Source organism: Ochlerotatus camptorhynchus, unplaced genomic scaffold (genome assembly GCF_037179485.1).
Source record: "Ochlerotatus camptorhynchus isolate MF236.1 unplaced genomic scaffold, CSIRO-AGI_Acam_v1.1 ptg000014l, whole genome shotgun sequence".
NCBI lineage: Eukaryota > Metazoa > Arthropoda > Insecta > Diptera > Culicidae > Ochlerotatus > Ochlerotatus camptorhynchus.
This window is the reverse complement of record NW_027040506.1, coordinates 446957-461133: the sequence shown is the minus strand read 5'-3', so window position 1 is coordinate 461133 and position 14177 is coordinate 446957. Positions and strand designations below refer to the sequence as shown.

The 14177-nt window shown below is 38.6% G+C and overlaps 1 protein-coding gene across 3 annotated transcripts in view; it reads left to right on the top strand.

Moving 5' to 3' along the window:
* Positions 1 to 14177, top strand: part of LOC135701468 (putative inorganic phosphate cotransporter) — a 32008-nt gene that overhangs the window by 14204 nt on the left and 3627 nt on the right. The window contains exons 1-3 of one of the 3 annotated variants that reach the window (XM_065222286.1): positions 4642 to 4785; positions 7604 to 7932; positions 8003 to 8878. In XM_065222286.1, the coding sequence (XP_065078358.1) occupies positions 4761 to 4785; positions 7604 to 7932; positions 8003 to 8878 (1230 nt within the window). In that variant the 5' untranslated portion in view covers positions 4642 to 4760. Of the gene's footprint in view, positions 1 to 4641; positions 4786 to 7215; positions 7518 to 7603; positions 7933 to 8002; positions 8879 to 14177 lie in introns of those variants that run through there. The other 2 variants (XM_065222280.1, XM_065222278.1) reach the window with 2 other exon arrangements.

Here is a 14177-nt window from a genome sequence, read left to right as displayed (position 1 = left end):
TAAAAACGCGATTTTTTGTTATTGTATCGATATTAAAGATTAAGGTTTATTTGGAAAAAATATAGCATTTTCAGTGCTTCAAAATCAAAACACTGATATAAATTACTTCAATCAATTACAATTACAAATTTGTTTACATGCACTTTTGGCCCTGGTAGAAAAAGGTGCTCATTAGTGTTAGTAATTTTAGATGAGCGCACCTCTCTCTTCATTCATCTTGAATCTGTCATAGCTCATAGACGAGTGCACGGGTGAACTTTTGTTCATCTACTGAAAAAAAAATTGACACAACAGCGGGGCCCTGTTTACTAAAAATGAACACATGAATAATTCTCGCGTAACATTTGAAAATAGCCTATCTACTTTTGTAAACAATTTCCTAGGTCCTTTTCACGAGAACCGAAGTACGCCCACGCAAACCAAGGTGTACGGGAGAATTTTCCCTACGCGATGGTGTTGTTAGTTTGCGTGGGTGTATTCGGTTCGCACGAAAAGGGCTTAACATGTTTTGTGTACACAAGTTGATAGGCCCGTTTCAAATGCTACGCGAGTATTATTCATGTGTTCATTTTTAGTAAACAGGGCCCCGCTGTTGTGTCCGTTTTTGTCAAGTGAGTGAACTCAAATCCATCCGTGCACTCGTCTATAAGGATGCTGCACGCTGACGTCACGAATGAACGCGATGAACTCGCATTCATCAGTTTGACATCCAGTGGTGGTTTGTTTACCTTTGCTTCGTCATTTTTAAAAAGATAAAGATATCTTTTTAACATCCAATATTGAGACTATCACTACATTTCTATTCAATTTGCCAATATTATCGACCTACCACATCCCAGGACACCACTTCCTATACAGAAAATAATTTTGCGCCTAGTCACCACGACCAACATGTCAAGTCATCATAGTAGTTAATTGATTTAACATCACACTTTGTACGCTTTGGTTACATACGACCTGTCCAAAAGTGATTCTAGAGCTCAAACCTCCAGGTACACGGTAAGAACAAATATCCCAAAGTGACTCATTTTAACAAATCTCGGCACTATATTGCAGGAAGCCATTTGATTGTGTTCAATTAGTGTGGAATTGACAATTCGCCTCTACCCAAAAATAGTTAGTTGTCCCAAAAGTAGGTGAATATGATTATACTCAACGTGATTATACTCAAAGTCAAAAGTAGGCAAAAATGAACTGGTCGCTGGATATTTTTTCTTATCGTGTATATTTTTGAATCATCCTTTTGCCGCCTTTTGCATATCAGCTGATGGTTTCGAGCAGTGCAACCAGAACGACACATATGTTTTCTATAGAAGATTTCTATAGGTTCATTTACTTTCATTTTTTGTCTTGAAAAAGAGATTATAAGAAATTGTTTTAAACATTTATTAGTAATGGTTTCTAAATTGAACACGGTTTAAGCACCTTAAAAAGCAATAAAAGCATTGTTTTTACACACTTTGTTTCAATTAAATCGACAACACTGAATACGATGATAGATGATTCGTACATGCGGTGTGTAGAAAAAGGTTAAAAAACAGTTTCAGCTTGCAAAATTATTCGCGGCTCGCGTTTTTAACGATGCAAATGATATTATTTAAGTAAATGTCGTTTTTAAAAGTGAATTAACTTAAAAGTGCTTGTAGAAGCACGTGTCGGAAATGTTTTTAGTGTGGTTCTGAGAAGTGAAAGCTAGTGAAAACAGTTATGGAAATTTCAAGCCCTGAGCAGAACAAAATCGGCTGATCGTAGTTTTTAATGCAAATATTACCAATGCGTGAATGAATTGGCAATATTCATAATACTTCATAATAATATTCATACAATTCAGGCCCATGTTTAAGGTATGTAATTAGTAATTTACGGTTTTGTAGGAAGATGTCTTTCGTACGCATACCAAAACACGTTTATTTAATGATTGTAGGGACAGCCATTGTTACATGACGTGCCGTATCACCTTAAAGGGAAACCAAGAGCCATTGCTGTACGGAAACTCATCGTGAGAGACTGTGAAAATTGCAGCCATGTACGCAGTAAGTTATTCTGAGGCCCGAAAGGTATGGAAAAAGTGTCAGGAAACCGGATCGGTGGCGGACAAGTCAGGACGTGGCCGAAAACGGATTACTACTCCTCATGAAGATGCTTGTATTGTTTGTCAGGCGCGAAAAAGTTCAAGTCCGAAAGCAGAACAAAATCAAACGATCTATGTTTGCGAAAACAGTACGCGGAAAAACCTGTTGAGTTTTGGAAACACGTTCTATGGAGTGAAGAGAGTAAATTTGACCAAAGGGCGTCAAAAAGTTTGGAAAAACCAAGTAATAGTTTTTTGGGCCGAAATCTCCAGAACACTATTAGAACCACCACAGACCATTAGGGAACATTAGAACATTAGAACATCTATATGGATAAATTTTTAAACTTTTTTATTGGACAATTTTTTGTGATATTTCGCACAGAAAACCATTTTTAATCTTTCAAAATCAATTTCTGTGCTAAAATTAAAAATATATATACAGCCATTCCATAGCAAAACGATATAGTGGTTCTCAGAATTTCAAAAAGAGGTAGTTTTGTTCCTTATCGAAAAATATTAGACAGGTATTTTTTTATGGGTGACATTTCCATGTTAGGGTGGTCCAAAAAATAAGTTTTTTTTCTCAAAAATAACTTTTTTCATAACTTTTGAACCACTGGGCCGAATTCAAATATCAATATATCAAATGAAAGGTAATAACTTCTTACTAGAAATATAATGACATTATAAATGTGATTTAGTATTGCAAAACATTAATTGTATTTGTTTTTTATTATTGTCATGGTTTGTAGACAGAGAGCGCAGTATGTTTTTATATTTTCCTTTAAATTTTATGCTTTTTTACACTAAATACATACGAAATATCAGCCTTGTGTGTTCTATTTGTTTTTGAGTTATATTTTTTTGAAATTATCAAGTATCGAAGATGCAAAAAAATATTACAATTATGCAAAGTTTCATGGAAATGGTCGAGCCTGAAATTGCTTTTAATGTTTGGCAGTTTCACCTGCTAATCTGACATCTCGTTACGAAAAGAGGATTGAATTCGCACTCCAGCTGGAAGAACTTTTCTTGCATTTGAAGTTTTCTTATTGTTGGTGTGGTAGAAATTTCATCAGAAATAAAATAAACAAACTATTCTAATCTACAGCGCAACGTAAAACTTAAGAATCGTGAAAAATTAAGTGAACTTGAAATAGTGTTTTTAGTTGTCTAGTCTGAAAAGAACGCCTTTTTTGATGCCCACTGCCTTGAGCTTGAGACGAAGAGAAGAAAGCATACACTAGAAATCTCTGAGTACCAATCGGATCGTAAAATTCCACTATTAAGGTGAATCGTTGTGACATCCTTAGTCTCGGAACCACTTAGAAACATTAAGTGCACAAATATTAGCTTCTACGACACGTGCAACATTCAAATTGTTACTCTTCGTTTGCTGCACTGTTTGATACATGAAGTAGCAATTCCAGATGAAATTGGACACTGATTTCCGAGATTTGTGTAATTGAAAATTCGAAGTGGAAGTGCATGTATAGCCTACGTAGCGGCCATTTGTGGACTCAACAAGGAATCACCTTCAGCTGGGGACTGATCCTAGCATAGTGGTTAGAATCCATACCTCTCACGCCAAAGTCACAAGTTCAAATCTCACCCCAGACAAGTCACGCATGACCCAAGAGCGTTAAAGTAACATTAATAATAATAACAATAATAATAATAATAATAATAGTAATAAAAATAATAATAATAACCTTAAGGGGGGCGACCCCGTCGTAGTGGTTAGCATCCATACCTCTCACGCCAAAATCACGGTTTCAAATCTCACCACCATACAAGTCACGAATGTCCCAAGAGCGTTAAAGTGATTATATTAAAAAAAAAAAAAACCTTAAGTGGGGATCTGGAATAATAAAATTTATCAATTACACATTTCAAATCGAAAATGGATGAATTCTTCTCCAGTATTCTGACCAACCTCTCTTCTAACTTCTCAGACTAGACTCACAAGACTCAAAATACGTAACCAACATTACTGATAAAGCTTACTGATCAATGTTAATAACGGTCGACAACAATCGGTCATAAAAGAGAATATCACTCGTGCAAACATGCTATGGTATTTTGTCAGAATTATCCTGCATTCGGTTTGCCATATTTATGACCAGAGTAATTAAACTTGAGTCATATCTTGTTAAACTCAACTTAGCCCATCAAACTACAATGGCCATCAGAAGCGCGTGAACGGTCACCCTGATATCCTCAGGAGGAAATGTGTCACACTGCCACACTACATAAACTTGTTTTTGAGTAAACACTTAATTAATGCAAATATCGCTGACAAGCCGATCAAGTGTGACACCAGCAGGTAATCAACGTGCAACGAAAATTGAACCAAAACAGGTTTTCCGTTTCATTGATATCGTCCGTCAAACTCCACCCGCCTGATAAGGACTACAACCGAACGCTACAAGACTCCTGTTAGTTCTGGTTAAACATTTACCCTAGATAGGTGACTATCGTCTCGGAGAGGAAGATAGGTTCGTCTTCGCTTCGATTCGATTGATCAGTTTTCGCAAAAAGGGTACCGCCTTCGGTATAGAGTATAGCTCCGAGCTGTCGCGTGATAGGACATCGAAAAGACACTAGTGGAGTCAGTGCTCTTTAGAAAATTCAGCAACAAATTCTGTGCCGCGAATAATAAAGCAATTCCGGTCCGATAGCGAAAATGGTGCGAAATCGCCGTGACGAAGGTGAGCAGGATTGCTTAAATTATAACCCAAGTGAATTGGGAGATCAGTATTAAAAATTTTCGAAGATTCCTAAAAAAATTAATGGCTACTCATTGTAGAGTAATTAATTTTCATATACTAGAATAGATTGAAAGTAACTTCCACTGGATATTATGCATAAGGCGGGAAAACAAAAGTGATTGCATTCTTTGAGCATTTGTTTCACACGGTGTGGGAAATGAGATTGTTGAATTACTATATATAGGAAGGACGCACGTATGAATCGGGTGCCGTCAGTCGTCTAGCAGGAACTAGACGTTTTGGGGTCGATAATCGGTCAGTAGTGTTGTTCATCGCGGATATTCAGTAGAATATGATTAGGTAGAATCAGACAGTAGTGATTATATACTAATAGGTTAGTCAAGATGGTTTCTTATCACCGGTAGAAGCTACATCAATCAATTTTAAAGGTGTATGCTGCAGTGGTAGTGAGATAAGAAGAATAAGACTGACGACAAAATTGTTCTGCCTAGTTTGTCCAATCTAAGTCGCAGGTATATGAAAAATTGAGCAATGTGTGATTTTTTTTTATTTTTTTCAAATTTGACACATTTTCTGCATTGATTTAGTATGTTTTGCACTACTATGCCAGGTTCAATAAGTCGGGTATTTCTAATATTTTCTAATCTTTCATATAATCAGAAAATTATAAAACACTCTTCATGGAACTATGAACTAACGTGTCAAAGTGCTACGTCCACTGCGAATTGTCTATGTCTCCAATCCATAAACAAGGCATCGATGTAACTAAAACTAACACAAAATCATCTTAAAAACTATGTATCGTCGTATCGACACATAACCAACCGAATGAAACCCTACTCCATTCCTTTCCATTTGATTGGTTTTGAGAGAATGAATGAATGAAGTTGAGAGAAAAATGATTCTCTGCGAAATTGGCAACGGCAAGCCTCAAATCTTACTCTCAGCAAAGGGACCTCAGATAGTAAGGTCAGTAAAGGCACAGTGTTAACAAGTTGGAGGCGGCGAGTTCGATTCTCGATCCGGTCACGGAAATCTTTCGGGTTGAACATTTTCCTTGGGCACATGGTTGGCATAGAATAGTGCATCCTGGAACGAGACTAGTTTTTACAAACGTCGCGACATTTTTTCCATTATGATTTCCATGACATTTACCACCCTGAACAGAGCACTAAATTGAGAGCCGGCTGATCGCTCGCTACAGAAGCGTACACAATTCTATAAAAAAGAAGAGGAAGAATCGTACAGCAACAGGTTGGATGGATCGATACAGCTATCGCCAATGACTAATATTGATATCGCCACTGAAATCTAAATAAACGCTGTTAGAAACATTCTCAGGTTAGAGAATTGGGTTTAAACCTTATGCTTGATCCAAACCGATTTTATTTTTTCAAAGCAGCCTGAAAATTGTTTCTTTCAGTATTTTGTCGAAATTGTTTTCTGGGTGAATACTGAGACTTTTTAATATGGAAATTTCACTAATGCAGCTTAAATGCAGAATTTCATGAGATTTTAAGTTATTTTAAAAGGATTTAAAAAATTTAATGTGAATAGCACGAAACGGTATTGAAATGATTCCAATCCAAAAATTAAATTAAATTAAGCAAATTAAGTCAAACACAATTGTCAATTAAATTTAACCGTTCCTTTTCTGGACATATAAAATTTCAAACTAACTCTTTTTATTGGGTTCAATTTTAAATTAAAGAGGCTTTTATCATTGCCTAAAATCAAGCGATTTAGCCGAATAGGTAGATAGGTTCATTCTCTCATAAAACCGCCCCTATATACGATATCCTCAGTTGCGCATACACCTTCAAACGGCCACACTATACAGCTGTAACGATAATAACAAGAGAGCGTGAATTGAACAAATTTACGTTTTCATTCGTATTTTGTACCAAAGCCAGACAGCTGCACAGCAGTGGAGAAAACTGTTTCGTAAACAAACGACCCGTATACAGAGGAAATATACTGGTGATGTCTACAGTTCAAATAGAGGAGAAGACACTATGTGGATCTCTTTATCCATATCACTACGCGGAAAGAATCCTTATATCTGTACTGACAAACGAGGTGTCTCTCTCTAGGCCACGCTGGCTGTGAAGGAACTCGTTTCACCGCATTCTACAATCAGCCTTCTCGTTGTACTGTTGTTCCGAATCTCCAGACGACACATCGTGTGCCGTCGAACTTTCTGTGTCAGTGACTATAGTGCATTATATACGCCTAATTAATTCCATACGGTACAGAAAAAAATCATTCTCAAGTGACGAACATCTGGAATCAGAACATTGAGCCCTGAAAATGGTTCCTTTTCTTTGTTCCTTTCTTTAACTTTGCTCTAACCGAGAGATACAGCCAAACGCAGTCAAAAAGTGTGGAAGTGAATCATACTGAATCATACGCATACAGAAACTGATGCCATATGGCATGAATGCAAAAAACGAGGTGCGATAGTGAACCTGAAACGTAGACAGTCAGCGTCGACGAGCTGCAATAATGCATTATGCTGGTGGCCTTGCAATCGTTCTCGCTTATCGTTTCTCGTGCATTGAGTAGAGTGCAAGAACACAACCGTTGGAGTGTGTACTGTCGGAATAGCCAAAGCAAGAGCTATATGTGGATATAGCATATACATAAGAAAAATATGTTCAACTGTTGCGGTAGACGCTATGACTACCGTCCCATCGATCTTGCATTTCAACGTAATTATCGCAGATATTTTTAGATTATTGGGGCACTCAAGAGTTTTATCCGAATACTAATTTGATCTTATCTCTATTCTTTCCAGCAAGTGGCTTCGGTGTCCGCCATGTACAAACGTTGCTGCTTTTCTTCGGCCTCACGGTTGCCTATGCCCTTCGGGTAAACCTATCGGTGGCAATCGTGGCTATGGTTGATAAGACGGGTACTACAGGGGACTTCGATCACTTCGACTGGAGTGAGCAAACCAAATCTGTGATTCTCAGTAGCTTTTTCTGGGGTTACGTTGTAACGCAAATCCCGGCCGGCCAACTGGCACAACGAGTAGGTGCGAAGGTACTGCTGCTCTTTTCGTTGGGAATCTGCTCAACTCTTGCCGTACTGACGCCACTGTTTGCACACCTCGGAGGCAGTAAGGTGAGCTATATTTAGTGTAAATATAACCTTGCAGCAAATCTTAGTAAAATCATACGTTTTTACATTCCAGCTGGTGATAGTCCTCCGAATAGTACAAGGCCTTAGTCAAGGTTTCATTTTCCCATCGACTCATACTCTCCTATCGAAATGGGCTCCGGTTTCGGAGAGAGGTCGTCTCGGCACGTACTGCTATGCTGGGGCCCAATTCGGAACGGTTGTGATGCTGGCCATCAGCGGCTTCCTTGCATCGTCTCCCATCGGCTGGCCCGGGATATTCTATGTGTCCGGAGCTGCCGGTATCCTGTGGACCGTTGTTTGGTTCTTCTATGGAGGAAACTCGCCTGTTGAGCATGGATCTATTTCCCCAGAGGAGCGGGATTTCATTGAAAACTCGTTGGGCAACCAAGATCACAGCAAAAAGATCATAACGCCATGGAAGGCCATTTTAACATCGGCACCGATGATCGCCTTGACGGTCGCACACTGCAGTCACAACTGGGGCTTCTGGACACTGCTAACCGAAATGCCAACCTTCATGAAGAACGTTCTCGAACTGGACATCAAAAGTAATGCACTGCTATCCAGTTTGCCGTATCTGGTCATGTGGATTCTCAGCATGATTTTCAGCCCGATCTCCGACTTCCTGATCAACAGACAGTACCTTTCTCGTGTAATTAGCAGAAAACTGTTCAACACAATCGGTCTGTGGATTCCAATGGCCGCCCTGTTGGGACTGGCTTTCGTGCCTAAGGGAGAAAAAGATTTGGCTATCGTACTGTTAACTACAGCCGTTGGAATCAACTCGGCAACCTACTTGGGCTTCCAGGTGAACCATATCGATCTGGCACCGAATCATGCTGGTACAATGATGGGAATTACCAACTGTGCGGCCAACATTATGTCCATCATCGCCCCACTGATAGTCGGAATTGTGCTGCAGGATGCGGTAAGTAGCTGGATATCAAACTCTTCTACGTTCCACGACCATGTTTCATCAAGCATATATATGTGAAAATCCATATCCGGTTCGAAAATTGCCTCAGAGAGTATTTTCTTGAGTGCCATTGAGCATATAGTAATTTCACTTCTATCAGCATTGGTCGTTGGCATTGATGTACGTAATGGGGGTGCCTGGGATGCCTCCTCCAGAATGATGCAGGTAACTCCTGATTTTTTGACGTACGATTACGTCTTTCGGCAATATATTGGAGGTGCAATTTAAAAAAACCAAAATCGACCGCGTTACGAAAAATGCTCAGGTTTTGACCACTTATAATTCTGTCAATAGCGAATGGATTTTAATTCTAAACAAGCCAATCGATGGGAAATTGTTCTACGACTCTGCTAAAATGAACAGCACTATTGAAAATTACACAAATGTCCAACTGTTGCAAAGGTGACCAACATTATCACCGATTGCCTGCAAAAAGCGATTTCCCTAACACAGATGTCAAAGTCGAATTCCATCAGGTCTCGCCGAACGATGCTTGTTCAATCACCGTGTTTGGTGGTATCCGGTCGGTCGTCATCAGCAGCAGCAGCAGTGCTTTTGGTGCGTGGCGGTGAACATTGTTCTCCAGTCTAGGGGCACGGAATAACCTTTAATTCCAACGCAGGCAACGGCTGTAATTAAATTAATTCCATTAACTGCTGCTTTAATTACATTAATTACACAATGTAGAATATTAACTACTTTTTAACTCCATTAATTACAGTTGAAATTTCGTAATTAAAGTACATTAATTACATTTTAAATACTTTAAGTTTCATTAATTACGGATAGATAATTTTAATTACCGTCAGTACTACTTCAAAACGCATTAATTACTTTAAGTACTTTTGATTGCATTTTAACTTCAACGCACTGGTTCTTTGTATTGCGTGCCCCTCGTCTCCAGTACACAACGAAAGGCTGCCCGCAAGCAGCGAGCTGCAGCCCACATGAGCGTCCATTCACCGAAGAAGGAGGAAGAAGCAGCACCGCTACTGATCGGATTCAGTTGCTCGTCGTGAGCCGCTGTGGGCCATCTATGCCAAGCGCTTCACCCTCGTACCAAACAACATACAGTTCGTCAGCCTTATTCGTGTTGAACACCCTATTAGTTCAGCATTACTCAACCATCACGACAAAACGGTTGTTTTTAGGACCAATATAAATTATTGTTGTTTAAGAGTTAATTTTTATTGAATATTCGCTCGCCTTGTTGCCAGCCACATCACCCCCAAAGCTCTTTGATAATGTACCCAGCAGCCTAACGTTTGTGGTCAAATGCGTAACAGTATTGACGTGATACATAAAAATTCTCGCAATCACCGAATATCACATGATCTTGTCAATTAACCAGAAACACTTTGAATTAAGGACGCTAGAAAAAAGCAAAAAAATCTTAAATTTATAAGATTGATAGCGAATATCTCACGATTGAAAATTTTAGCATGAAATTCCTCCAATCAATTTATGCTTTTTTTTATTATCTATTGAAAAACCAAAAATTCCGTGCGTAATGTTCCCTAATACAATTCGTATGGTTATTTTGCTTAACGACGTGTTTGGGGTATCATCCAAACCATTTGTGAAAAAGTTCGACAATTTGGGTTATCCCGAGTCCGTAATCCTACGTGAAATCTACGGTCGTGTCTTGGATACAAACTCTTACTGTTTTGTATCGAATATATCGAATATATAAACTATGTAAATCTCTAAATATAAATTATATAAATCTTCAAATATCGAACATTTAAATTATATAAATCTTCAAAAATTCTGGAGGGAGCCTAGATCATTCTAGAGGGGTGCTGGTCCCCTAGGCACCATCATTAGCTACGTCAATGTAGTTGACAAGGCTACGATTTACGATTACAGTGCAAGTCGATTGATGATGGGAACCTTAATAAACTTCCAAAAGGTGCTGGCGCACACCTCTCATACCTCACCAGCTTGGTAGCTTCGTAAATATCACTTGAACTGAATAGTCATCATTGTCATGATCAGTAATGCTAAATACTCATATCGATAACAACAAAATGCTGATTTTCACTAGCCACTTGATAACATTATCAGTTCATCTAGTGTCAAGTATCAATGTCGCTCGCTTCAATGTCAGTGTTAGTAATGTTATGGCAAATGTTTCTCATTTGTGCAAGTTTATTGGTTAGCATTTTTTAGAGAGCTCATTGGTACTATTGAAACAATATAATGGTCACAACAAATAACAGAACTACTGAAGTAAGATTTTTTACTATATTACAATGTGAAAGTCGTTTGCACCCTACCGGTATACAGTATTGGACGAAACATTTGCAACCAATAAACCAACATCATGAAACTATTCAGAAAAAAAAGTTATGGTAGGTAAATTTTCAGAAAGACTTATGCAAACGTTTACAAACAGCATACTTCAGGTTTATTTTAACAAAAAACTCATTATTCATACAGAATATTTCATGAATTAAAAAAAAAATACAAAAGAAAATGGACAAAACAAGTGCAACTTTGCATATTGTTCGCCAAATTTTGCTTGGCTTCCAATATTTTGTAGCAAATCCTTTATTGTCGATTACAGCCTTGCACCTTTGGGGCATAGACTCGATCAGGTTGTCAATAAAGTTTTGTGGAATCGCTGCCCAAGCCTTTTGGATTTGTTCAAACAATTAATCCTTATTGCGAACACCTTCACGATCAATTCTTTGATTCACGATCTCCCAAAGATTCTCGATTGGGTTAAGGTCCGGAGATTGGGGTAGCCAGTCCATCACAGATATCTGGTTATCCTTAAACCACTGTTTGACCACTTTGGCGGTGTGCTTGGGGTCGTTATCTTGTTGAAAAATCCATCTGATTGGCATATTCCATTCAGCATGAGGTAGCATGACATCTTTTAGGATGCCATTGTACATGAAACGGTCCATAATTCCAACGATGCGATGAATCGGACCAAGGCCGTTAGCAGAAAAACATCCCCAGACCATTACGTTGCCTCCACGATGTTTCACGGTCTTTTGGCAGTAGCGTGATTTTAAGCGTTTTCCGATTGGTCGACGTACACGGCAAATTCCGTCGCTCCCGATGATGTTGAATTTCGATTCATCACTGAACAGGACCGTCCGCCATTTCTGCACAGTCCAGCCTATGTGAGATTGAGCAAACAGGAGTCTTTTCTTCTGATTTTTCAATGAAATTAGAGGTTTCTTCGCAGCTTTCAGGCGTCGGGAGAATAATCCGGCTTCAACGGTACGTCGTCTGACTGTCCGGTCCGGAACAGATAGCTGCAATTCCTTTTGTACCTTGAAGGATGACTTAAAAGGATCCTTTTTAATGCATCTGGCAATCATAGAGTCCTCTCTGGAAGTGGTGGAACGTGGTCTTCCCCCTCTGTGGGAAGCAGTAATCTTCCCGGTTGCACGAAATTTGGAACATAGTCTTGATATGGTCCACTTTTTCACACGATATTTATCACAAACCTGTTTTTGCGACATTCCGCACTTGTAGTCCTCGATAATTTTCTTTCGCAATTCCAATCCAAGGCTGTAAATATTGAAATCTTAAAAGGTTTATCGTGCAACATTTACCTTGCGATGGTAGAATAACGCAATATACAACACTTTTGTTGTAAAATGAAACCTTTCCCACTTGTTGCACCAACACTTTGACAGTAAAAGCAAAAGAAACCGTAATGTTGCACTTGTTTTGACCGACGCAAAATAGTGCTTGTCAACAAAACTCTAACGAGGGGCTGTCATTCAATTACTGATTACTCATGTAATCATGTAGTACAAATCCAGACTTCCGAACCATCAACTGCAGTAGCTTACTTTCGTTTCAATTTTAGAACACTGACATTTACTGTCGCGTTTTGTTATTGTTCGATATCAGTTGCACATGTTTTGTCCAATACTGTATGTACACCCGGTGAAAACTTACTATTTTAAATTGGCTCACTACTTGACTAGCCTATTGGTCCCAAGCAAATCGATTAACGTACCCCATTCTAGTCGAAATTCTAGTACTACACTATGTTTGTTTTGATTCGCTATGAAAGTTTGACAGATAAAATGAGACGTTCGTAAGTTTTCCTATGTTTCGAGGGGTGCACCGATTAGCTTAGGACCGAAGAGAGTACTAGAGCTGAGCCAAAAAGCACGTTTCTTCGCGACCTTCTGGTCTTAGAGTTACCTCTATGATATGTACAAGTTCTATTACAGATTTGTATAAGGTTGCAGGTTTTTGAATAAAATATTCTGAAACATTTAATGTAAAATTAATTGCCAGGGAAATATCTAATATTAGAAAACAAGTTGGCAATATGTCGAATAACCGATGGAGTTACCTTGAAGAAACCAGACATTGTAGATCAGTTTTTCTAAATTTAGGCAATTGCATCTCAACAGCCAGGGTGCTGGAACCGTAGTTTTCGCCGTGTGAACAAACAAATATGGCATCGATGGCTGATTTTTTTTCTCAGTTATTGCAATGACAACAATTCAACAATTTCAATTGACGTTAGATATGGCTCCAGCAATTGCTTTCACTTCCGGCACTGATATTCGTACATTCAAAAAAGTCCACACGTCTGATCGACGTGTTTAAACACTTGATTTTTCATATGCACAATCACATTTATTTTAAGTGTATTTCACCATGGTTTCAATATATTCAACACGTTGATTTCTAGTGTTTCAAACTTTGAAATGTTGATAATCTTTCTCTAAGTATCAATTCATGTGAACTACACATTGAATCTAACATTTAATCACACTATTGTTCAAAACCGATGATTTTGAAGTGTTTTGCATTTCAATGCTATGTGAATTACTTGTTCTGCCAGGTAAACATCGAAAACCTGATTTGTGACTTCATTCTTATCAACCAGTCTCATAAAGGGTGATACGGTCAAAATTTGGTTAATATCAACTTGACGTATTTCTTTCAATTTTGCATTTAAAAAACCTGAACACCCCTCATTTTGAAGGTGTGTGTGTGTAGAATGTTGCTCCTATTTTGATTTTGGAATTCACTCTTCAGTTATCAAAATGCCGTCCAAGCAAGAAGAGCAGCGTATCAAAATTTTGCTCGCGCATCGCGAAAATCCGAGCTACTCGCACGCAAAGTTGGCAAAATCGCTAAAAGTTGCCAAATCAACCGTTACAAATGTAATTAAAGTGTTTGGGGAACGTTTGTCGACAGCCAGGAAGTCTGGATCGGGGGGAAATCGAAAACCGGAAGCCGCTGAGACGACAAAGAGAGT